Genomic DNA, 26251 nt, shown 5'->3' with positions numbered 1-26251 from the left:
CAAATGTATTTGCCCATGTGACGTCCCAAATCCCGCCACATCCAAACGAGCCATATCCCAGATAGCAAGCACATTTGAGTCGATTCCGGTAGAAATGCGCCACTGTCGGCTCAATGCCAGTATCGGTGAGAAGGTAATTGCCCAGAGCCCTGCCGACTGTTTACAGCACTTCTGGCGGACAGACGGGTTTTGCTATGTGGGCCAATCTTATATGTGTCGGTTTGCAGTGTGTGGGACAGTTTTGGGCCGGGGACCCAGGCGTATACTGGGCCAGAACTAAAGCAAGTATGTGGCCCACAAGTGGGCCAGACAAATTTTGCTATCTGGTATTTGGAGCTCTGTTAAATAAATGCTCTTTTGCTACCGATGAGGACGTATTAAGCTATGAAACTTGCAGGATGTTTTAATGGTTCAAAGACCTCTTATATGTCAAAAGTTCAAGGAAAATTCTCATGTCATGACCCCTTTAACCATTTCTATTATTCCAAAATGTGCTCTCTAATATCCTTGTTTCTTTTCTGTTTTTGTTTCCCTCGCTCTCTTTCATACTGCTTCGCCCTTTTAGTCAATTAACTCTGAACTCTATTTTGTCAGTTTTTCTTTCTCAGTCTTTCACCCTCCTTCACCCCACCCATCAATTCGGACTCTGTCTTGTGCACTACTCAGATTTTAACCCCAAACACACACGCTCACTTCCAGAACACTATTCGAGAAGGGCAGGACTGAATCCAATTACCAGATCTTCTCTACAAGATGTTTTTTTTTCCTTAACTTTTGTGATGTTGTGATGATGTGAGGCAATCCTAATTAAAAATGACAGCCATGTGCTCTGTTTAGACGCAGGCACTCGTGGCTAGCAGGAGAGGCATTTCAGAACAGTGTATGATGATATGTTGTTTTTGCCCAAAGGGAGATGAGTGATATGAGTCTAGGTCCAGCCCAGGCAACAATCCTTTCTGTCTGTCAGCGTGATTTATTTCCCCATTTGAACCAAACAGATCTATAGTCGTTTATCATATGAACATTGCACCTGCATCTCAAGATGTTTGTGGTTTGGCTGTTTAGACTTTTAAGGACTTTACAGTGATTTCAGAAGTTATTAAAATATTAAATCGCCTGGTATTTCTTCTCTTATGTCATTGCCAGCTAATAAGTGCACTGAAATAGTATTTTGGAACATATTCTTAAAATATTTCATGATGCTAAAGGGTTTGAGCTTTTGGCGATGACTCAGAGAGCTTGACTCACTTATGTAAAACAATGGCTCAGGTCTCTGAGATTGGACACTTTAGGATTGGTGTCTAATTATGCAGAGCTAAAATGGCATGACAAAGCATAATCACTTTTAATAGATATATGGATGGATGGATGGATAGACGGATAGATAGATGGATAAATAGATAGATAGATAGATAGATAGATAGAGAGGAAGGATATAAAATGTCTACACATCCCTGCTACAATCCAGGATAAATCATGTCAGAATTAACCTCAATTTCAAAAAGTAATTATTATACTCCTGTCACCAATGATGTGACTCTGATTCAACCCAACTGAAGATCAACTGTTTCTGTAGTATTTGCTTGACATCATCTTGGTTTTATCTGACTGTTGAAGCCATGGTCCACAAAGAGCTTCCAAAGCATGTATGGTATCTCATTGTCGAAAGATATTGATCCGGAGAGGGGTACGAAAGAATTTCCAAACTATTAGATGTAATATAGAACACTGTGAAGGCCGTCAACAACAAATGGATAAAATGGGACACCACAGTGACATTACCAAGAGCAGGACGTCCCTCCAAAATGAATGAAAGGACAAGAAAACTTATCACGGAGGCTGCCAAGAGACCTACGGCAACATTAAAGGAACTGTAGGAATATCTGCCAAGAACTGGTCACTCCCTGCATGTGACAACAATCTTGTATTCTTCATATCACTGGGCTATGAGGCAGTGTGGCTACTGCCCTTTCCCATTACATCCAAGCATAAAAGATATGTTTGGCACAAAAACAAGAGAGCTTATCACCCAAAGCACACCATATCTGCGGTGAAGCATCGTAGTGGCAGCATCATGTTCTGTGGCTGCTTCGCTTCAGCTGGGACCGGGGCTGTAAAACCTGGGGCTCTGTTAGACAGCAAAATATGAAGAAAAATGTCACCTTCATGCATGACAAAGCACAAATCCAAGTCAACAAATGAAAGACCCAGTCGGAGGCCCTTTGAAAATCCTATTTTTGCAAGGAAGTGTGTAATAAAATTGCCAAATCAAGATGCACTTAGTTGGAAGACTCTTACTTAAAAAGACTGAATATTGTGTTACAAGCAAAAGGTGCTTTAACATAGTATTAGTTAAGGCACGTGCAACCAGGTTCTTCTAAGATTTTTCTTTTTCTTTTTTTCAAATCTAACTCGTTTAAATTTGTAAATAAATTTGTTTTCACTTGAATTTTGTTGGCTGCTATAATCGCATAAAATTTTTCAATATCACAAAAACCTGCAATTATATCAGGGGTGTGTCGGACAGACGGGTGAAGGAAGGACAGATAGATAGTTAGATGGTTAGATGGATGGATAGATGGATGCTTAGGGGGATGGAAGGTTAAATGGATAGATGAATGGATTGATTGATGGATAGACATATGGATGTTAGATGGATGGCTGGTTAGATGTGTAGATGGATGGATGATTGAATAGATGGATGGATGGATGGGGAGATGGATAGATGGATACATGAATGGATGTTCATTATAGATGATAGAGGGATGGTTGGATGGATAGATTAATGGATGAATGGTTGGATTGACAGACAGATGGATGGATAGATACTTAGATGGTTAGATGCATGGATTATTAAATGGTTAGATGGATGATGTTAGCTGGATAGATGGATAAATGGATTGATATATTAACAGATGGATGGATAGCTGAAAGACTGGAGAGGAGGCATTACAGAGCTTAATAGAAACCGTCAGAAAAGATCTTCAATAACTCTTACTAATGCAGCCTGATGGATTGAGTATGGATTTGTAAAACTGGTTCATGTTTATGTCTGATTTATTTTTGTATGTATTTGTCCCTCCAGGTCACCATCTCCTTGGACGACGGACGTCCTCTGGGTCTGATGATACGTGGAGGAGCAGAATATTCCCTCGGGATTTATATTGCCGGAGTGGACCATGGATCAGCAGCAGAGTGTGGAGGTTTAAAGGTAAAACCCAACAACAAAATATGGCAGTTACTGAATGAAAATAAATCTGTCGGGTATTAATAATAACTTGTATGCAAGTGAAAGTTCTTTACAGTATGTAAGAGAAATGTAAAAAAAAAAAAGCTGAAATAAAGCAAACATGGACACAGTATTACTGATGTAGTCATAGAGCACCCTGCTCTATTACATCCACTGCTTTGTGCAACAGCTATATCCTTCACTGAAATACACATAAAATGGCATTGACATAGTCCCACTCTTATGTGTTTGTTTGTTTGTTTGACGTGGGAAGAGAACTCAACAGTTTTGCCAGTGTTGCCACTGTTGGAGTATATGTCTGTGCTTTATTGACGTGACAGTTTATAGTGTAATGCTGCCAAAACATTCATAAAGAGTGATGATGGTAATGCTGCACTGGCCTCTGTCAATTTGCTGATTATTGTAAAAGTGAGACTGAGGCAAGGTTTTGAGCACCTTCACAATACAGGGTATTGCTGACTGAATGTGAGAAAGAGGCCTGAGGTGTCAGACTCCAGAACTCCAGACGTCCAAACCAGAGAGCACTGCTGAGCTGAGACCGTATTTAATCCAGCTGATATAACCCATTAGCTAATTAGAAAATGGTCTTTATGAGACCAGGGCTTGAATTAACAAAAAACAAAAACAAACCAAAAAAACCACAACAATTGATTTACCCACCACATTACCTTGGGTGATACATCAGGATTTATTTTTGTCATTTTAAATCTCTCATAATGTTCAATATTAGTGTTGATTGATAGAATTGCGAATAATTAATGAATACCCTTAGTTTATGGTCCAAGGTTTCACAAAAATGCTAATGTGGCCTGGGCAGAATACGAGTTCAAAACCCTTTGCCCTAGAAGGAACTGAATAACCCTAATAGAGCTCGATGAAACTTTTTCCTAATAGTGAACTTTCATGTTATTTTTTTTCTGAACACAGAGTGTCTTTGCTGCCTATTAGAGGACGTAATTCCCTGCTCATTGTGAATTGCTGTGTCATTTCATGAGCTGATCTGTTCCATGGAATAATCAGCTCATTACAGATGAAACGTTGGAGCGGCAAATAAGCCCATTTCCATTTCCTCTCCGTCATTCTCTTCTCTAGACTCCTGTAAATAGGGTTTTGGGGCCTGAAGCTTTAGCTGCTTCCTTGTGTGGAGGAAAACAACTAAATATTTAACTGTTTTTTTGCTAATGCAGAACCACATCTCTCAGGTCTGGAAACAGACATGAGCATTCTCCAGGTCTTTATGTAAATATTAATGAAAAGCTGCTGTTTTTCTCTTCCCTATGTTATTTTGGTGTGATTGATCTGATTTGGGAAAGTCACAGTGGACCTGGGGAAAAAAACAAAAAAACAAAACACCACACACCCAGAATTGATTCTTAAAATGGTGGAACTGTGCGGTGTGACGATGCACAAGGTCATGAGGAGGGACTAGATGTGTTTGGTTATTTATTCTTTATACCTAAGGTTGCTTTTTAAATATGTAACACAAAATCTGAAAAAAGGAACCTGTAAGCAAAAGAATAATATTGTGTTAAAGACATTTTTGCAGCTGATATTTGGAAATAAAGCCATAGAAATGCAGTCCTAAATAGACTGATACAGAATGCACACTCGGATACAGAATGCATGGACTCACACTTGAACACATAAGTATATATATATATATATATATATATATATATATATATATATACAGTCCACACACACACACACACACACACAAATCCTGCACAAACTCGCTAATACAGCACTGCAAGGCTTTTGCACTAAGAGCTGGGAAACATAATCCACTTTATTTGCATAGTGTAGTTCCTTGGGCCATTCATTATATGCCTGTCCTACAAACTGCACTGTCTCTTAAAGCTGCAGTTTGTACTTTTAATACTGTTATCCTAGACTAGTGAATGTACTTCCAACCCCAATGCAGCAACCCTAATATAAATAATCATGAATCTACATGAATAGCCAAATTAGATTATTGGATTAGATTAAAATGTAGCTGTACTTCACAGTTTATTCCAAAAGTCTAGAATTCCAGCGACAGAGTAGCGTGACTGAAAAGTGCTAGCCATATTGAATCCCAGCGATGCCATAGCCATCCATGGCCAAGAGCCAAGAGAGCAAAATTGGCCACACTGTCTGGGAGGGAGGATGTTATACCCTCTCTTGCCTGTCAGTCACTAGCCAATCGTGGGTGTCTGTGAGCTCAGGTGTGTCCTCTGAGTGTTACGCTGTCCTGTGATGCAGCATGAGCAAGTTAAAAAAAAAAAAAGAAAAGCAGTTGATCGACTTCAGGTGAATTGGCAGGTGAACAAAACTGAGGAGAAAAATTGTGAGGAGTGTGAGGTTATCCAACCATCCATCCATTTTCCATACTGCTTATTCGACACAGGGTCACAAGGGAGCCTGGAGACTATCCCAGGGAACAAGTCAGGGGACACCCTGGATGAGGTGCAAACTCATCACACACACGTAGACTATGGACAATTTGGAAATTCCAATCAGCCTACAACACACATCTTTGGACCAGAGTACCTGAAAGAAACCCAAAGCACTGGAGAGAACATACAAACTCCACACACAGTGGGAGGAGGCGGGATTTGAACCCCCAACCCTGGAGGTGTGAGTTAACAGTGCTAACCGCTAAGCCACTTAGTGCCTTAGTGTGGGGTTATATAAAAAGAATTTCAGATGAGTTATAACAGACACTAGAGCAATCAGGATTAGAACTGAGAGGATGGAGGAGGAGGAAGGGGTTGGAGGCAGTTATAAAGCCAAAAGATGGCCATGTTATTACAGAAAAAAATGTTTCCATTGAGAAATTTATGCTACAATTGACAAAAGAATACCACAGCCCTGTTGGCTTCTGGATTCCGATTGGTTGATTAATTTTCTATACCATTTTCTCTACTCGATTCTGATTGGCTGGAAGGTGTGCGTTAAACCCATCTAATGCAGATGTAGTTCTAGTCAGTTTAATCATCGTTCTAAATTATAGACAGTTGTAACCATAATAACATACAGTTAAACTCACAGCTTCATTATTAGTAGAGACGTGGCACAGACGCAGGTCATTCACACGCATCTTTCTCTCGCTCTCTCTCTCTCTCTCTCTCTCTCTCGAATAACTATTTGTTGTAATTCATTCAAATAAATGTAATCTTATTGCACTACTTTATCTCCGTGTATGATTTAGAGCGGGCGAAATTCTAGATCTAGCGACCCGCATATGAAATAACTAATGGAAATGAACCGTTATTGTTATCCTTTCAGACCAATTTTGCACTGCAAATAATAGTTTACAGCTAGATCATCACAAGTCATTCACAAGGACTCATTTTTTTTGTCTTAAAAGTGAGGGAATGACTATTGATAGCTGCTATGAAATAACTGCTAACAGGTACTAATAGATGGATAAAAACTATTTGCTGTAGTGTAAAGGAATAAAACACTTTGGGACATGTTGTTAATGGAAAATGATCAACTTTGAGGTGGTACCATGTCCTCTTCACGTGTGTCGCATTGTACCAAGCCGTTGTTGATTATTTTTTGATTTTGTGAGTTAATCTGACAAGCTCTTGCATTTATGAAAGTGTGCTGCTCTTGCAAAATTGTTCCAGATGAAAGGACAATTGACATTTCAAGCATTTTCGCATCAAGCTCCTTGATTTGTCTGAGCGATTAAAAAAACCATTTACGCACTTTCTTTATATTTTGAGCTTCAGTTTAAGGGATAAAAGATGTAGGATTGACAAGTCGAGGAGGTGCTGAGAAGAGTATTGGTAAAAAGCTCAATGATTTTAGTTACAACTGTGACTCGTCTTGCAGCCAGCAGAGAGCTCAGAATTACAAACTGCTCCCTTAAGGCAGTGTAAATCTCTCCCTCTCGGCCAGCTATGAGTAATGCTTTTAGTAAGATGTTGGACTCTGTGATGTTGAGCCATAAAACAAAGTGGTAGTAATAACGATCTACCTGACTGTGTGGAGGTGTTCCTCTCTGCTTTTACTCTATTTGTGTGAGAATTGAGACAGGTGTCTGATTGGCTTTGCCCTCCCAGTGGGAATGTGAACCTCCCGGGTCGATACCCAGCATTTCATCAATGTGTCTGCGGTGCTAGAATACACATGGTCACACGGTGAGATTTTGTGGGACGTGGTCTGAACAAACAAGTCTGTACCATGAGAAAAACTCAGGGCTAGTTTGGAGAAAGGTGTCGTCATCGCAGATTTGTTTTCACACATCGGAATTTCTTCTGAACGCACAGATCGATTATGCAGTAATATATATTATTTCTGCTAAGCAGGAACATTTGGCAGAAATGAGGAGAATAGATTTACAGTACGGTGTCAATCTAAGGAGTAAGTCTTAGACACATCCGAGGAAATGCAAAGATGCCTTCAAAAATAATTCTACCTCTCTGCATGAAAAAAATACTATAAAGAGAAGTACACGGTAAGTCAATATTTGGTGAGACAACTCTGCTTTTTAAAGGGAAAAAATTGTAGCCTCGAGTTTTAAAAGGAAATTAGCATGTAGGTTTTATTTTATTTTGGGGAATCTGCCAGAGTTCTTCTGGAGACTCTGATTGTTGAACTTGCTTCTTTTTTGCATGCAAATCCCTTCATTATGTTATTTTTTGGGGGTCTGAAAAGTGGTCTGTTATGTAATATGTTGCTTTGTTTACTGACATACAAACATTTTTCTGTAAAATGTAATTTTGTTGTTGGAAAAGTAATGATTGGAAATAAAATAAAGTAAAATGAACATCTATAACAAAATTTGTACCAAAGAAATTGGGTGCCTAAGACTTTTGCACAGTACTGCAACTTTTATTGTTCATATTATTAAATAATTAATTAGTCCAAAAGCTCAGGTAAAGCCTTTGACTCTCTAATTTAGCTTTTATGAGTTCTTTATTCCTTATACAGTGTGTACAGGAGTTTGTGGAGTTTTTTTGTGATTGTTGCGGCCAAAACTGCTTGATTTTGCTGCGGCTTTTTTTTTAAAAAAATTTGCAACGCTTATTTTGCAGAAAACTACTTGAATTGGCAAAATTGCAATTGCATGAAATTTGTTTTGTACGGTCTTTCGCAGTGATACTCGTTGGTAAATGAGACGTTTTAGCTGTACTCATGTTCGACGCACGTGAATCAAAAAGGGCTTTGACTGAATGTGCGTTGTGATGCCTTGGCCCAAATCTGTGGAAAATCTGTGGTAATTTTGAAAATTTGCAAAATCCTGGAGGGAATACTTCTACTGTATCTTGAAGCCATTTTGCTTCGCTGCTATTGTCAAACTTGAAGCAGGAAGTCACGTAAAAATTTTCAACCAACCAAGCTCAGCTCAGGGAGCAGATTGATTCATGGTGCAGTTGCAGCAAGGTTTACCTAAAGTGAACCTATGAGCGCTGTTTCACCATTTTATCAGTGGGGTTTGTAGATATCACCATTTATATGAAACGTTTGAAATAAAACTTTCACTGTTATTACCTGCTATGCTAAGTAAATAACTAAGTAAGTAAATTTTATTTATAAAGAACATTTAACACAGCGAGGCTGACCAAAGTGCTGAACAGAGTAAAGAAAAGTAAAATAGAAAACCGAATAAAACCAAATAAAGACAGACAATAGACAATAGTAAATTTATAAAAAATGAGATTAAAACGCCTGGGAGAAGAGATATGCTTTCAGCCTCTTTTTAAAATTGGTAATAGAAGGTACAAGGCAGATGTCCAGGGGCAATTGATTCCATAAACGAGGAGCAGTGACTGAAAAAGCTCTATCTCCTTTAGTTTTTAAACAGGATGGAAGGACATACAGAAGAAACCTATCAGAAGAGCTTAGAAATCTGTTAGATGAATGTGGTGTAAGAAGATCTTTGAGATAAGAAGGAGCTTGATTATTAAGAGTTTTAAAGACAAACAACAGAATCTTAAACTGAATCGTAAAATGGACCGGGAGCCGATGGAGCCATGCTAAAATTGGGGTAACATGATCAAATTTCTTTGTCTTGGTCAACGGCCTTGCAGCTACATTCTGAACCATCTCGAGATGAGCAAGAGATGACTGAGGAAGACCCAAATACAATGAATTACAATAATCTAAGCGCGATGTGACAAAAGCATGAATAACCTTCTCCAAATCTTGGAAAGACAAAAATGTTTTGTGTTTAGAAATAATCCGTAATTGATAAAAAACTATTCTAAACGACCGAATTTGACAGCATGACCTGAAATGTTTTATTCCTCTAATAACACAGCAATTTGCCAGCAATTTTCTATTAAATAAAGAACATCACATTTCTATCTGTATATGGTTATGTTCAAAGTGCTGACACTGGAGACTCCTTCCATAAACGATAAATAAATGTCTCCTTACAGAAAGCTTCACCAAATCAGCAGTTATGTGGGTTTTTTGTTAAAATAACATGGTTTGTTTTTTTTTATAAATGTGTATGATGATGTATAGATTATGTTGAGTGTAAACGAGTTCTTAATGTATTAGAACAAGTGCATAAATATTAACCTGTGATTTGCATTCCAGCCTGCACTCCTGTCAGAGCTGCTGTTATAGGAAATAATTCAACACCTTCTAACCAAACAGATTTGAGCAGAATGCATAAAAATATGTAGTGATGAATGGAGAGTTTGCGAAGGCAGGCTGCATTACATTTCTATCAGAAGGACGGATTTATTTGCTTTTTGCAGCAGCGTTGTGTTCAAGTTTACATTTGATTAGCTGGAGAGAACTAGTGTTGAATAAACCATTCAATTGAACTCACATGAAAATGTTAAGTAACAACACAGGCCAGACGATTTGATGGAGAAAGTCAGGTTAAATGGATTGACCCGAGAGTGCGACGTGTCCAGAGGAAAGTAACAGCCTGCCATCAGCCCTTGTTGACAGCTCAATGTGTGTCAACTTATCTTGACTGATGCTCCCAGTGTTTGTCCCATCTGCAAGCCCCTATGCTGGGTCTAATTAACATTTAGCCCCATCACAACCCAGCTGGATATGACTGCAGGCGCGTCTCGGTAGACATGTTTATCAGTCAGACGCGGCCGCCGTCGTCTGAGCCAGTCTCGAGATGGATGTAGGGCTGAGACGGAGGCCTTTTTCGCTTGTGCGTGAGAGATCTCCAATGTGCTTTCCTGTGTGTGTCATGACCCGCTGGAGAACAGCGAGAGGGGAAAATCGAGTAGTTTCTGTCTGCTGTGCTTCTCCTCAGGATAGCCGAAGCTTGCCTTGAATCAGGTTAGTGCTATTGTAGAGAAAAGAGAGAGTGTCCTTGAGGGTTGGTCCTAAGCAGACGCTCCACTTTTGCAACAGAAAGGGATTTAGAGACGCAGGAGTGAGTAGTGGAAATGGCACAGAGATTAGACTAAGAGCAATCGACCCTTGTACATGTATATAGATGGTGGGTGTATACATATGCAGAGGTTTGACAAAAGATGAAAGAAGCTTGTCCACTCTAAACCAACAATGATGAGGTTCTGGGAGCATTAAATCAGGTGCTCTGGTTTTTTTCTCTCTCTCTTTCTCTCTTTTTTTTCCTCCTCATCCTTCTGTACTGTATACCAATAAATCAAAGCTTTCTTCCTCTACTGATTCCATTGCATTAGCACAAAAAAGGGGAACAAACATGCATACATCGATAACTAATCTTCCTCTTGGTCTTCTTTCTGCACAGGGCTGAACAAAGAGGAAAATAAAAGCGAGTCAGTAACCACCCGGTGTAAAAATGATAGCCGCTTTGTCCTCTCTTTGATAATTCCCTGCTCATTCTGCTCTCTTCCTGAATCCATTTGAAAGGCCAATTTGACACCTGGGAATTATTTGATAGACTCAATATGAAAGTAATATTGACCTTTGGTAAATGTCCATGCAATCCATCCTGGACTTTCATAAAATTCTACGCCGAGTCAGAAAAGTGAAAAGTCTGTTTGGATGTGGATCCAACCCAGAACATGATCTCACTTCAAACCACTATAGAATTCTCAATTCGTACAGGTCAGCAGGTCTGACAAGGCAAAATCGGAGGTATGTACAGTATTAATGCAATCATTTTAATACATTATCAATTCTATGATAACAGCTCATTCACAGGGATTTGGGTGGTGGATGCTCACATAATTTAAACTAAGAGTAAACAGTTTTTATGCCTCTGCTACTAGATGGTGGAGAGATTATGTTTTCAGGTTGTCCATCCTTACGTCCTTGTGTCTCTGTCTGAGATCCTCATTAACGCGATAACTCAAGAATGAGCGATGAGCTGATTTAAATTTCGGAACTGATCCAAATAGAATCAAGATCACAGCAAGGTCAAAGAAATGATTTTTCTTCTACGGCTTCCTTCCTGTTTGAACTATATGTTAAGGGTGTTTGAGGTGTTTGATTTGTAAGAAAAAGACTTGTTCATGGCAGAGGCACCCGTGTCAAGGCTGTCGGTGTCACGTTCTACTGGTCCAAAAAAAAGTGTTGTTATTTAACACACAGTATACAGTAATTGTTTTAATTTGTAAAAAGCAATTTGCCCTGGGAAAGATTTCTGTAAGGAAACATTTATGGGATGTTTATGAAAGGAGTCTCCAGTGTCAACACTTAAAAGTAAAATGTTCTTCTCAGTCACCAGGGTATATGATTTCCAATAGCATGACAAGCGTCATTTTCTTAATGAGAGAGAAAAAAAGAGAGACTGATGAATGAATGACTGTTTATCACTGCTGTAATATAAGTGATAGCAGGAAGTGTGGACATTGCATAACATCAAATGTAAACATAAAAGGAAAAAAAAGTATGACATCGTTCTCTCTAATAAATGTAATTGTTGAACAAAATGTAAAAAAAACAAAAAACAAAAAAAAAACGTATTCTGGGCTTTGCATTAGGTCTGCGGCCAACCTTATGGTTGTTTACATCACAACCCAAAGTGTTTTATTCTTTATGTATAGCACAGGCACAAAAAAGGCCTATACGCACACTGACAGGTGCATATTAATTTCTTATATTGGGAAACACTATAAAGTAGATCCAGACCAAATGTCCTAATATTATGTAACAATGTTGGAACAAGCATAAATAACTGTTTAGACGAGACCTGTAAACTGCACAATTGTCTCCATAATTAATTATGATTAATGCTAGAATCCTGATGGACACTCCAGAAATATCCAGCATATCCTCATCCTGCAGTGACAAAAAGGCTCATATGCTCTGTCACGGTGCTCACAGGGACGACTTGCTGTCAGAAATATCAGAAACATCCTCCCTCAATGTCACTAGTAATTTTCAAGCACAACAAAGAAACAGAAAGGATAAAGGGTATGCCATTTAAACTGCATGAACACATTGGAGCGACTTACAGAAGTGCTTTGGCATCAACATATATATATATATATATATATATATATATATATATATATATGTGTATGTATGTATGTATATGTATTGCTATATCATCTCATTCAGTTAAGCACAACATGCAAGATATGCAAATGAACCATTTTTAAATGATGTTAAGTGACCATGGTATAAGCCTTTACTTTCTTCAGGACACTTTTACATTATCTTTTACTTGGCTGAGGAAATTCCAAGAGTGATGAGCCTTCAACCGGAAATGTCTGAACTATTGAATTTGTTTAATATTTATGAAATAAACACCATCTGGACCATCGACTGCTATCCTCTGCCTGTGAGAGGTTTTCACGAATGCTTCTCCTTTCATTGATTTCCCTATTGACCTGTTAGAGCATCTCCAGCGTTGTGCTGTTTTAGCAGCTTGCATTTCATTAAGCCTGAGATTGGGCGCTTTTGTCTGTGGCGTGTGATTGGATAACCCTGTGGGAAGGCAGCGTCAGCTCCCTAAAGCAGTCTCCGTGTCCTCGTGAGGTCATGAGACTGAGCGCTGGTAATTCTGAGAGCTGATTACTGCTTTACACGGTGCTCTCTGATCCTTATAGGTCTTATAGAAGCTGCATTGCAGTTAAAGTCACATTCTCTCACTGTTTATCGAATGGGTAACTTTCCCACTTGAGCCCTATTTTCTTGACACTGCACTAGATTCGAGGTGCATTGATTGTGTGAAATGGTTGCAGGAATGTGTTTAGTTGATCTATTATAATGCAACACTCCAGGATATGGACAAAAACAGTATGCGATTATATCGCTGCACACTGCAATCACGGTATGCCATGTAATTGATTTAAAAACTTGGGAACCTGTGATGTGCCATGGTTAAATGTCAGCCTGCCTTAATGCCACACACATTTCAATTGAAAATTGTAAAAGCGCTGTGATTGGAACAAAAATACTCAAAGCAATAATAAGTGTGTTAATGCTTTTTCTCTTTAACACCCATGTTCTGTACATAAGGCTCTATCTGGGTTTGGTAGCAAAAATTATGTTTTTTAAATGTGAGCCAGACCTATAGGAAAAATTATTTTATCATTATACCACAAATCTGTTGAATTCTCAATTCTGATTGGTCAAAAGGTGTTGATTAATATCAGCACCTTCTGACCATATATTAATAATCAGTTACTTGATATTAATTTCTTGTTAGAACTGTTGTATAAAAGCAATAGTGCAAATGCAAGAGTATGGTTATACTGAATTTTGGCACAGCTGTAATTAGCTACGGCTTCGTGCCTATGCTGTGCCAATATTCTGTATAACCTCACGATAGCGAGTGCGATATTGATTTATACAACAGTTCTACAGTATAAACAAGACATTAATATCTAATACGTGACATTTCAGACACAGACAGGACAAATGTTCTGTTTATTTTTGCCCCACATGCAGAAATAGTTCCAGAAGAAATGATAAGTTTATAGCCCATCAGCTAGTTGGCTAGCTAGTTCACGATTATGTGTACATTCAGTTTTTGTACATATCACTGAGTGTAATTGTCTGCCTTTCTTTTATCTTTTACCTTCTTCTTTCTTTTCATCTTCATCTGATGAGCGTTCATATTTTATGTCTAAAGTTACATTGATGAAAAATGTATGTGTAAAACGTTTGAGAAGTCCACTGATGTCACTAACTCTACTGTAGTAACCATTTAGAGCAAGGAAGTAGAATTTTACGTGACGAGTGGAGTGATACGAACAATGAAATGTCTCAGTGCGGTTATGGTAAATATAAGCACTCCTGGAACACAGGTATAGTCTTTCTTCACAATTTGAGCTACTTCATAAAATTCACTCCATGTCTTCTCGCTCCTGGGATGCAGGTTGGAGATCAGATCATGGAGGTGAATGGGCACAGTTTCCGCAGCATTGCCCACGACGAGGCTGTGCAGATCCTCAAGAGCTCCCGCCACATGCTGATGACCGTAAAGGACGTAGGGCGTCTTCCGCATGCCCGTACCGTAGTGGACGAGACCAAGTGGATCTCCAGCCCACAAATCGCTGAGAGCTCGGCCAGCGCCACCTTGAGGTCCTTCTGCTTTTCGCAACCTATTAGCTCTTTTTTTTTATTATTTATTATTTTTTTTATATCCCTTACTGATTTCCTTGCATCTTTTTCCAGATCTATAGAGGAACACTGGGGCACAATCACATAAAGTGGTGGTAGTTACATGATACATGATACTCCTGTGTTTTACATCTGTAGTGTGTGTGTAATTACAACAGACAACAATTTAACACAATCAAAGGCATAATTTATCCTCTTAATAATAGGACTACTTTTCCAGATGGAGAATTTTGTAGTTATTACTTACCAAAATAGTCAGTGCAACATAAATTAAATGCTATAGTGTCTCAATTTGCTCCAGATCCAAAACCTTATCGGGGGACAAAATTGGATTATCAGAAAATACATTTCTGTATGATCCTAACACCTTTATTGTTATAATTTTACATTTGCGCTTATTTTTAAAAAAAATTCATTAGCTTCCCCTTGAATTCTGCTTCAAGTGTGTATGAAGTAAACAATTTTTTTTTCTGTTCTTTTCTCAGTACAGATAAATGTCATGACTGTTGTCAGTGGTTTTCTCACACAACCTGCAGATACAGTAGTAGAAATCGTTAACACATTACAACACTGTTCAACAACTCATAGTTAACTATGCAATAACTAATCAGGAATGAATGAGTCGTTCTTCATTAACCCTTATCTCATTCCTATTAACTAATAAGAACTTAGTGGTTAAAGGCTCAGTAATTATGAGTTCAGTTAGTACGAGTTCATTATTAACTTTGCAGTAATTACTGAATCTTAGATTTGTCCTATGGCTCTTTTATAATCACTACTGATTAAATCCTCATCACAATGACATTCATTTCCAACAGCTAAGCCTTATCTTGCTCCTGAAGATGTCCTAGCTAATAAATCTCAACCTTTTCCAGTGCCTCTAAAATATAAATGTAAATGTAGCAATGAGTAATGAATATTTATGTTAGTTATGAATAATTTACTTATAAATAACCAAACAGTAACCTTTCAGTAATTAGTAATGAATTACAATGTGTAATACAGATCCAGATTATTATCTACTGAACAACAACATGGTATCAATTCTCCTTAGGACTGAGTTTCAGTCTCTCACACTCTGCATGTAAATGTTCCATCATTAACTAAAACACCAAGACACTTGTGCTAAATAAATGAATAAATAAATGAACTTTTTGAACGTTGCCTCTGCTTTCAGTCACTCATCAGATTTCTGAATTTGATGCCTAGTTTACGTAATTATGTGCAGATGTTATGGTAAAGCTTAAATATATTCCCAAATTTCCCCGACATTCAGTTAAAGCCACGTTGTCCTGTCTGAAATAAAATCTGGGTCAGCGCCTGCTGCTGTTCTTTGTCCGGTTCTGAAAAAGAAGCAATTCAGAATAGCTGCCGGCTGCTTCTTAGGTAGTTTTAGATGCCATATTGTTGAATGACTCGCTGCACACAAGAACACACCTGCGTCATATGCGCATTTGTGGGTGTTTGTGCGTGTGTGCTTGTGTGTGTGTTGGGGGGGGGGGGTTTAGATGGTGAGCTGACGGCTATATATGGTGAACTGACAGCACTCTGAACTCTCTCCCGCTCTGTTTCCTTCTCTAGCTCTCCTTTGTTCCTAATGGAGCTGGGTTGTTTGAGAACCCCAGGAGGTGCTTGTTTCCAAAGTGCTCCTCTAGATCTCCAAGGTGGCTTTGCGTGCCACTCTTCGTTCTACTGTAACGCATGTGCTGTAACGCCCATGGCAGACAGCAGACTCTTGTCTAGGAGCATTCCAGACACATAAAAACCTGTTTTATGATTGCAAAATTGCGTTTTACCTCCCTGAGACATTAATTGGTGTCACAATATCAATCACTGCCACATGGCAGTACCCTGACAGCTGTTTCTCTTCCTTGCAGTGTGTCAGGAGATGCTGGTGCTGGGAGCTCAGGAAAGGTAAGGCACAAATTCCGTCATATGTCACACTAGGGACACACACACATATTAAAACAGTGCTTTAACATATTAAGTAACATTGCTCTGTGTTCTTCCTGAGATGATTTACACACATCAGCTGTAGTCTGGTTGTGATGGAATGATGTATGCAGGGTGTAGTCCTGCCTCACACACGGTATTCCCAGGATAGGCTCAATCACCGAATGATACTTGGAGAAAAAAACAGGAATAACATGATGTCTAACATAGAAGAAAAAGAAGAGAAAAAGATGGGTGGTGTTCATGTTCGGAGATTCTCATTTATTGCCAGGTATATTAATGGACTTTGTTGTAATTGACGGAAACTAATTTCTCAGTAATGAGTGCGTGGTCAGTGAAGAGTAAGAGTGAAGGTTGTACAAGACGATATCAGTCTCGACAGCTGGAACCAATTTCAGAGCAGACTTTCTCACTTCCTTTACCCCTGCATCTGTTTTCTTTCTTGTTGTTTTCACTGTGCTTCTTTTGCATGTCCTGAAAAAAAATCTGAAGTTGTTAAACCCTGAATTGTACTGTCTACAGCAATAATTTACAGCTAACTGATTCTTTGTTTCTATATTTTGCATTTCAGTTGCAGAGTTTTATTGTAACCCTAATTGTGTACACCTGATTCTCACACCCACAGGAATCAGGTGTCTTGCATCATGAGGTTTGTTCCTCCTATTAGGAGATTGCAAGTCTGATTAGGTGAAGCCACAGCTGTCTATGGCTGCAGGTCCAAGAGAGTGTAACTGCTCACCTCTATGACATTGTGTTAGCAGTCGGAAAAGATGTAGTGGCTTCCTGCGTTTGCTTTCACACTCCCAGATTGGTAGCTGCCATGCAGTGGTGCAGTCTCAGCTAGCAGGTGTGATTTAGCCTTAACTAAACAAGGCAAGACTAGAAGGAATGGAAAGTAAAAGGAAAATGAACAGGAAGAACTGGCTAGAGAGAACGAAAGAAAGAACGAAAGAAAGAAAGAAAGAAAGAAAGAAAAAAGAAAAGTTGAAAGGAGGAAGTGAAAAGGAAGAAACTTCAAATAAAGAAAAGGGGAAATGAAAAGGAAGAAATGAGGAAATGAAAAGGAAGAAATGGACACATGAAAAAGAAGAAAGGAGGAAATGAAAAGGAAGAAAGGAGGTGAAAAGTGAGGAAGAAAACAGGAAAATTAAAGGAAGAACAGAGGAAAATTATTGGAAGGAAAAAGGAAATGAAAAGAAAAAAAGAGGGATGAAAGGGAAGAAAGAAGGGAATGAAAAGAGGAAAAGAGGGATGAAAGGGAAGAAAGAAGGGAATGAAAAGAAGAAAGGTGGAAATTAAGAGGGAGAATGGATAAAGAAAGATAGAAAGCTGTATGGGACTGTAATTGTTAAAATACTGAAATATTTTTGTTGCGTTGATTTTTTTGGCCAATTGATTTAATTACTTAATTGTAATCTATGTCTGTAACTTTATAAATAACTGTTTGCTTCTATACTTTTGGCCAGTCACAGGCTTAAGTACACCCTAACTATACACTCTACTTATTTACTTATACTATATATACTACTTACTTATATACTTATACTATAAACACTACTTACTTATATACTTATACTATATACACTACTTACTTATATACTTATACTATAAACACTACTTACTTATATACTTATACTATATACACTACTTACTTATATACTTATACTATAAACACTACTTACTTATATACTTATACTATAAACACTACTTACTTATATACTTATACTATATACACTACTTACTTATATACTTATACTATAAACACTACTTACTTATATACTTATACTATAAACACTACTTACTTATATACTTATACTATAAACACTACTTACTTATATACTTATACTATAAACACTACTTATATACTTATACTATATACGCTACTTACTTATATACTTATACTATAAACACTACTAACTTATATACTTATATTATTAACTGTTCTAGTGTTGTTGTTGCATGGGTTGAAGTCCCGCTGCAGGAGTTTGGCTACTGCAGTGGTGTAATGCTGCATCAGCAGTTTTCTGGACCCTAAATGCTGGACTCGATTGAGGGCTATAGGCGGGTTGGTGAAGTAATGGAGGGGGTAGAAGTGGAGTGAAGGTTGCTATCGGAAGTCTTTCGTCTTTTTTTTCTCCCTGGCTGCCAGGCCGCAGATTGCATTAGGGTTGGAGTAACCTTGGAGAGTATAGCCCCGTAAATCAGCCCCCGCTCTCTGCATGGCCCCCACACACCCCAACCCTTTGGGACCTGCGCCCATGGAGCTCTTTTATTAGGAAAGTGTGTGTGCAGAGTCTGTCATTGAACCCTGCTACCCAGTAATGGCAAGAGAGCAATGGTATCACTGAGCATTTAAAACCCTGATGATCCATCAATGTCTAGGCAAAAAAAAACAAAAAACTTTTTATAGGGCTCTTAAATGATGTTTACCCTCATCTGAGCTTTACAGGTTTCTATATACACTCATTGTCCACTTTAATAGGAACACCTATAGGCAGGACAAGATGCAGGACAAGAGCTTCAGTTAAAGTTCACATCAAACATCAGATATGGAGAAAATGTGATCTCAGGGACTTTAACTGTGGCATGATTGTTAGTGTGGTTTGAATATTTCAGAAATTGCTGCTCATAACCCACAGGTAATATTATGTGACTATATGCAGGTGTTTCATACCAGTGGGGGTGATTATCCATCCATCCATCCATTTTCTATACCATTTATCCTACAGGGTCGTGGGGAACCTGGAGCCTATCCCAGGGAGCATCAGGCACAAGGCGGGGTACACCCTGGACGGGGTGCCAATACATCGCAGGGCACAATCAGATACACACTCACACACCCATTCATACACTATGGACACTTTGGACATGCCAATCAGCCTACCATACATGTCTTTGGACTGGGGGAGGAAACCGGAGTACCCGGAGGAAACCCCCGCAGCACGGGGAGAACATGCAAACTCTGCACACACAGAGGGCAGCTGCGGGAATTGAACCCCCAACCCTGGAGGGTTATTCCAAACCTGGAATAATAATTATTCATCAATAATTTTAAAAAAACTATATTAATTTTTCTTCCCTCTTCAATATTACAGTAGTTCTTGAAAGTTTGTGAACCCTTTGGAATCTTCTATATATATGCATAAATAGGACTTCTAAAAATCTGTTGATGTTTTAGGTCATAAATATGCATATTATGCATATTATGCATATTTATTGAGGAAAATGATCCAATATTACAGATCTGTTAGTAGCAAAAGTATATGAAGCTTTGATTTCAGTATTTGAAAATCTGATGGTGTTTTAGGTCATATTTATGCAGAAATGTAAAACACAATTCAAGCACCACTGTATGAGCTGTTTTGTATAGATTCATTATGTATAATCCCATTTCTATTCCAGGTTGTAACACAAAAGAAAAATGTGGGAAAAGTCAAGGGGGTGAATATTTATGCAAGCCACAGTAAAATCATAAAATTTATGATATGTGATGTGTATTTTGCAACAGACAAGATTCATGAAATAAATAGCTAAATATCAGAGAGAAAAAAAACATTACTGTGGGTAAACAAATGCAAATTCATTTGAAACGTATAGTTTTAATCATTAAAAGAACTAAATTATTACCTCATTAATTTGATTGCTTTTATGTATATAAACATTGCAGTACTACTGCTAACACATGGACTGTGAGGCAGTATAATATTATGAGCTAATTAGTATTTAGTAGTTTGGTTTTTTTTAAAAATAATAATAATTACATTTTAATTAAAAATGCAATTTTAATTTTACAATGTATTTTTTATATTTAACATTCACTCGGAATGTTTAGCGCTATCTAATATTTTTTTATTAAATGCTAAATTCCACAGTTATCATGGTGTGTTCAGTTTATTATTGTTTTTATTGTTATTATTATTATTATTATTGTTGTTGTTTTTTATTATTTTCCCCCAATAACCAGAGTGGAGCCAAAACAGTAACTTGGCTCAGAGCCTTTCAGGGACCAATACAGTGCACAAATGCTTATAAAGTATTGATTTTGCAATGGAGGTAGTGAAAACAATCCCCTTCTTCTCTGTCTCTATCTCAGCACTTTCCCCTTGAGCAGCATATAAATTTCACAGATTTTACCCCTGCCATGTGTGATGAGTGTCAGGACTGCACTTTGCATTTATCATAGCAGCATTCATTTATTCATTTATAGTTTGGAGTGCGAAGAACGACCCCCATGAGACAGGGCTTTGATGGGCCTGTGGTCAGTGCACATCTGCTCTGGGATTACACCAGAATGTTTCACACACTGGTATGACAGAAGATGGGTTATTAGACCTTACTTAGCCTTGATTCCAGCTGAGCGCTGACGTCTGGATCGGGTGCTGTTTCACTGGGGAATTGAATGAGGAGCGATTTTTGTGAGCTGAGTAAAAGCAGTACCCTTCTCTGTCAGTCCTTTGTACCTTTTACATCATACCTGCACTATTTGTAAGAAGAATTCCTCCAATTGAATTAGGAGAAAACGAAATGAAAAGGAATGGTAAAGTATTCAAAGAGATTTTACTTTGAAGATGGATTGTGTTGGGGTGGAATGGAGTCTGGAGGGCAAGGCTATGGGGACACAAGTTTAATTAATAAAAACATCAAAGCCAACCTTTTCCACTTGCAGTTTTATTTCTTTAGATGTAGTTTGATGTCTGACATGTTTTTCAGGTACAAGTTATTCCTCTGCTTTGTTGCTAAAGATAGTTTCAGTTGCTCCCTCTTGCTTTTTCTAATAACAGCAACACTAGGAGACATAAAGAGCCAGAGAATGAGAAAGCACTCTCTCTCTGTGTGTCTCAGCCTGCGGCTGGTTCTAATGTACTTCTGATTAAGGAGGATGTCAAAGAGGAGAAGGCGTGAGACTTGCGTTTCTGTGCAGAGGCAGCGGACAGTGGGTTAATGACACTGAAGCAGAGGAAGAGAGCGAGTGAATGAGTGCCACAGAGTGACTCATAGAGACCTTTCATTCCCCAGGGCTTGTGGTACTTAATATTAGCTCGGGTTGAGTGGAGAGACCTCAGAAGTCTGTCCATACACCTGATCCAGGATCTGTTTGCTGTGTTTTACTAAAGCCTACACACTGATCTGAACACACACTTCATTTCACTAAAGCAGCTGTTTGATCAGATGTGCTTCAAGTAATCATAATACCGTTATAGTGACTCAACATAGCAATATAAAGTTGCTGAGAGGCATATTGCACTGTATCACATGCATATAGAAAGGGAAATAATGTTATGTAAAGATTATGAGCAACAAATCAGTAAAACAAAGTTGATCTTTTTCAAATTAAAGCATGCACCAAAGTACTCCCCTTTACTCAATGACATCCTTTTTTTTATTCATTTTTAGTGAACAAAGATTTTCCCATGACAGAAAACTTAGTTACAGCTTTACCTCTGACTGTTATGAAGCGCTGACACTGGAGACTCCTTCCATAAATGTTAACATCTCCTCACAGAAAATGTGAACATATCAACAGTTATATACTTTTTTAAAATCTGTTTTTTGAAATCCTCATATTAGCTGTTACTATACAAACAATAACCTATTGGAACGAGAATATTAATATAAACCTTGCAGCTGGAGCTGCTGTTATAGAAAATTAATTAACACCTTCTGTCCAATCAGAATCCAGATTTCTTTAGCAGTCAACACAAATTTTGTGCTCCCTGGTCAACCCCTCTCCATACCGACATGGAGGCTTCTACTGAAAGTACTCCTACATTCAAGCATGTGATTTTTTTTTTTAAGTGATTTGTTTATTTTGAATGGTGGATTCCAGTTATATGCTGCTACAGAACCTCAGCCTGATTTGACATGTCTTCTCTTTGTGTGTTGGAAGGGCCTGTCGTCACCGGCGCTGGCATCAGGACTTATAGGGGCTCGGAGTTCTCTGGAGGAGCAGGCGTATCTGCTGCTGACCGAGACAGAGAACCAGACCATGACCTACTACATCCAGGAGTACCAGTGTGGCCACATTGGTGTGGAGCCTCTCGCCATGGCCCTGTTCGAGCTCTTCAACACACACGCCAAGGTTAAGTCTAGAGCTAACAAAGAGGAGGGGTCTGGATTCCAACAGAGCGTTGGCAAAAGTGCTGCATGAGACATGAAACAGAAGCGTTGCTAGAAATAGCTCTGAGTTTATGACTAGTGAGAAAGATGAACGCACTTTGACACATTTTACAGGTGGCCGTCTTGTGGTTTTATTATTTTTAAGCATCTGTTGTTTCAGCACCTACACTAACCTGCTAGTTGCTTTGGAAAATTTGCTTATAATAAAAAAAACTTTGCTTTTACAAAGTTGAATAAACATTTACAGTGGCACGGTGGCTTAGTGGTTAGCGCGTTCGCCTCACACTTCCAGGGTTGAAGGTTCGATTTCTGCCATGGACCTATGTGAGGAGCTTGCATGTTCTCCCCGTGGTTCGGGGGCTTCCTCCAGGTACTCCGGTTTCCTTCCCCAGTCCATATACATGCATTGTAGGCTGATTGGCATGTCCAAAAGGGTCCGTAGTGTATGAATGGGTGTGTGAATGTGTGTGTGATTGAGCCCTGCGATGGATTGGCACCCTGTCCAGAGTGTCACCCGCCTTGTGCCCCATGTCCCCTGGGATAGGCTCCAGGTTCCTTGCAACCCAGTAAGGATAAGTGGTAAAGAAAATGAATGGATGGATGGATGGATTACTGGATTCAATATTGCCATGTTTATTCAGGTCCATGTGAACCTACCTACCTAGCTTTTTTTTTTTTTTTTTTTTTTTTTGCAGCATTTGCAAAGTAATGAGATGAGATATAGACTGTCTCATTAAGAATCATGCAATGCATGTATTTTTATGGACAATCCCTTTATTCTATTCAACCTTCAGTAGACCTGGATTCCATTTAGGGCTCAGCAGTTCCTCCAATCAAGCTGTATATTTAAAAATACTTGTCTAATAGTTAATATGCACATTTGTGTTCATAGTTCCATTTGGAAATTTCTAGAAATCACTTTGTTAGGGTACCTTGCTAATTAAGTAAGCTAATTAAGTAAGCTAATTGAAAACAATTGTCTCTAGCTAGCTTATGTGGATAACATGCTAGTCAGGCTAAGTTAGCTAAGTAGCTTCAAAATGATTCCCCCAACCCTAGTCAAGTTGTGTTCAATACCAAGTAAACTGCTGTTCTTCATTCAGGAACCATGAAGTACACTGACTGATACTAACAAGAACTACAGCAGCAATTCAAATGGATGAAATAATGTGACACACAGCATGCTCGAAGATATAACATGGAATGAGACTGGTGCTACAAAACACGATGTCTTCCTTTGTGGAGAAAATTCTGTTTAATGAGACGGGCAGCTGCATACAGAAATTGAATGAAGTTTAAATGTAAATTTAGCACCGAGGGTTTTATCTGTTGTGCTGTTTGATTGCTTGTGATGTGTGTAACTGTGCGTGTTTTCTTGTGTACTCCTCAGCTTACCTTGCTGGCAGAGGTGCGTGCTCTTATTGCTCCTCAGGATCTGGAGCGTTTTGATGGCCAGGTCGTTCACCATGAGATGGAGGCTTGGAGGGTGAGACATGGAGGCCTGGGCCTGCTGCACCACGCCAAGGCCATCTGCAGCTCTCATCCTGAGGGTCATGTCCCAACTGCCTGCCAGCTGACTGCTTCAGCAATGGGCTATGCTAAGGCAAGTGTGTGTGTGTGTGTGTGTGTGTGTGTTTGTGTGTGTGTGTGTGTGTGTTAGCCCAGTGAACCTTGTCTGTATGTGTGTGCCAAGTATTTGGCTGATTCATTTCTGCTTTGTTGTGTGTGTGTGTGTGTGTGTGTGTGTGTGTGTGTGTGTGTGTGTATCTGCCCATCTGTCTGTCACTATGTGTGTGGATAAATCCTCTAGATAGTTTTGACCTTTTCTCTGATTGGTTTGGTTTGTAACATGTCAAAGGTGCCATGCTTTTGATGCTGTAGCAGCATGATGTACTGCAAGGAAAATTCAGGTGCTTTTACTGTACATTATTTAGGACACTTGAGTTATTCTAAAGAGGCACGCACACAGAAAAAATGTAAACAGGGTAATGTAAAAAGCATTAAGTATTTGTTTTTTTCTTTAGTTCTTCTTCACATTGTAATCAAATGGGTTTTAACTTTCCCGAGCGTGCATTTGCTATGCTTTTCTGGTGGCATAAGGGGCACTCGAATGACGTCCTGTGTGCTTTATTTGGACTTTGATATTCATGTCTCATGCTCTTGCTGGCTAATTGTCTGAGTTGACAATGTCTGCTAGTCATTATTCTGGGTTGTAAATTCTTTCCACATGAATGTCAAGTAATTAGACTAACAGCTCCTTTTTCTTGCTACACTGGCACATATTTTAAGCTTTTCACAAACGTTTCTTTAACAACAACAACAACAACAAGGTATGGGGTATTTTATGGTAATTTGGGGTAGTTAGTTTTAAGGCTGCACAATATGGACAAAACTAGCATATAGTGATTATACTGCTACACTGAAATTGTCAGGTGACTGTCCATATATTAAGACAAACTTGTTAAAATTTAACTTGCATTATTTTGACTAAAATAATTAGGATTTAATAAAAAAAAATTTATATCACAATTCTGCAGTGGTGGACGAAGTGCACCGTTCCTGTACTTTTGTAAAAGTCCTCCTCTTATATTACTACTTGAGTAAAATTACAAATGGTCTTGCTTTTGAACGTACTCAAGTATCAAATCTTTATCAAAAACTACTGATCTATGAGAACTACATCTGAATAATGGATGTAATTCAATGTTCCATTCTCCTGCGCATCTCCTACCTTTTTAAGAAGGAAGTTTTCTATTGTTGCAAGCAAACAGTGAGGCAGTTAGGGAGTTATATACAGACATTATGCAGGTTTAGCAAATTTTCCTTTTTATTAAGAAAAACTACAGTGCACAATATCAGTAAGTGTGTGTATGTGTGTGCTCTAACTACTAAGCACCATGTAACAGGTAAAGACGCATTATGAATGAAATAATATTAAAAATTGGCTTACCTCAACGTGTTTTCTTAAGTTTGTTGGTGAGTTGATGTGGTGTGGTGACTCTGCTGTGGTCAGTATAGTAGATATTTGACAATGACACGTTGACATCGTTTTTGCTCGTCAGTGCTTAAAAATATATATTTTTTAGATAAGGACAAGGGTGATAGACTCCTGCCATCTTTGGCGCTCAAATGCGCTACTGTAGAAATATCTAGCCAGTAACCCTTACTCTGCAGAAACTCTCGCAAGAACCATGGGGATACGGTTGTTGAATGCCTAATCCAATTTATGTATTCACTTTAAAGTAGCGTGGATCGGCATATGGAGTAAAAAGTAAGATATTACACATTAAAATGTAGTGAAGTAAAAGTTTCCCAAAATGAAAATCCTCTGATAAAGTACATATACTTGAAAAATGTACTCCACCGTTGCAGTTCTGTTGATTTCTTGTACTGTATCCGATTGGTCAGAAGGTGTCGATTAATTTTCTATAACAGCAACTCTGACAGTGTGTAAAA

At 38.6% G+C, this 26251-nt stretch overlaps 1 protein-coding gene across 1 annotated transcript in view; it reads left to right on the top strand.

The window, feature by feature from the left end:
- Positions 1–26251, top strand: part of whrnb (whirlin b) — a 75538-nt gene that overhangs the window by 31187 nt on the left and 18100 nt on the right. Inside the window, exons 3-7 of the mRNA XM_053610824.1 lie at positions 3086–3211; positions 14481–14799; positions 16603–16639; positions 22472–22757; positions 24186–24398. Coding sequence (XP_053466799.1) covers positions 3086–3211; positions 14481–14799; positions 16603–16639; positions 22472–22757; positions 24186–24398 — 981 coding nt within the window. The remainder of the gene's footprint in view (positions 1–3085; positions 3212–14480; positions 14800–16602; positions 16640–22471; positions 22758–24185; positions 24399–26251) is intronic.

Source organism: Ictalurus furcatus, chromosome 22, assembly GCF_023375685.1.
Source record: "Ictalurus furcatus strain D&B chromosome 22, Billie_1.0, whole genome shotgun sequence".
Lineage (NCBI taxonomy): Eukaryota > Metazoa > Chordata > Actinopteri > Siluriformes > Ictaluridae > Ictalurus > Ictalurus furcatus.
The sequence above is the reverse complement of the archived record's forward strand: the minus strand, read 5'-3'. Positions and strand labels throughout refer to the sequence as shown.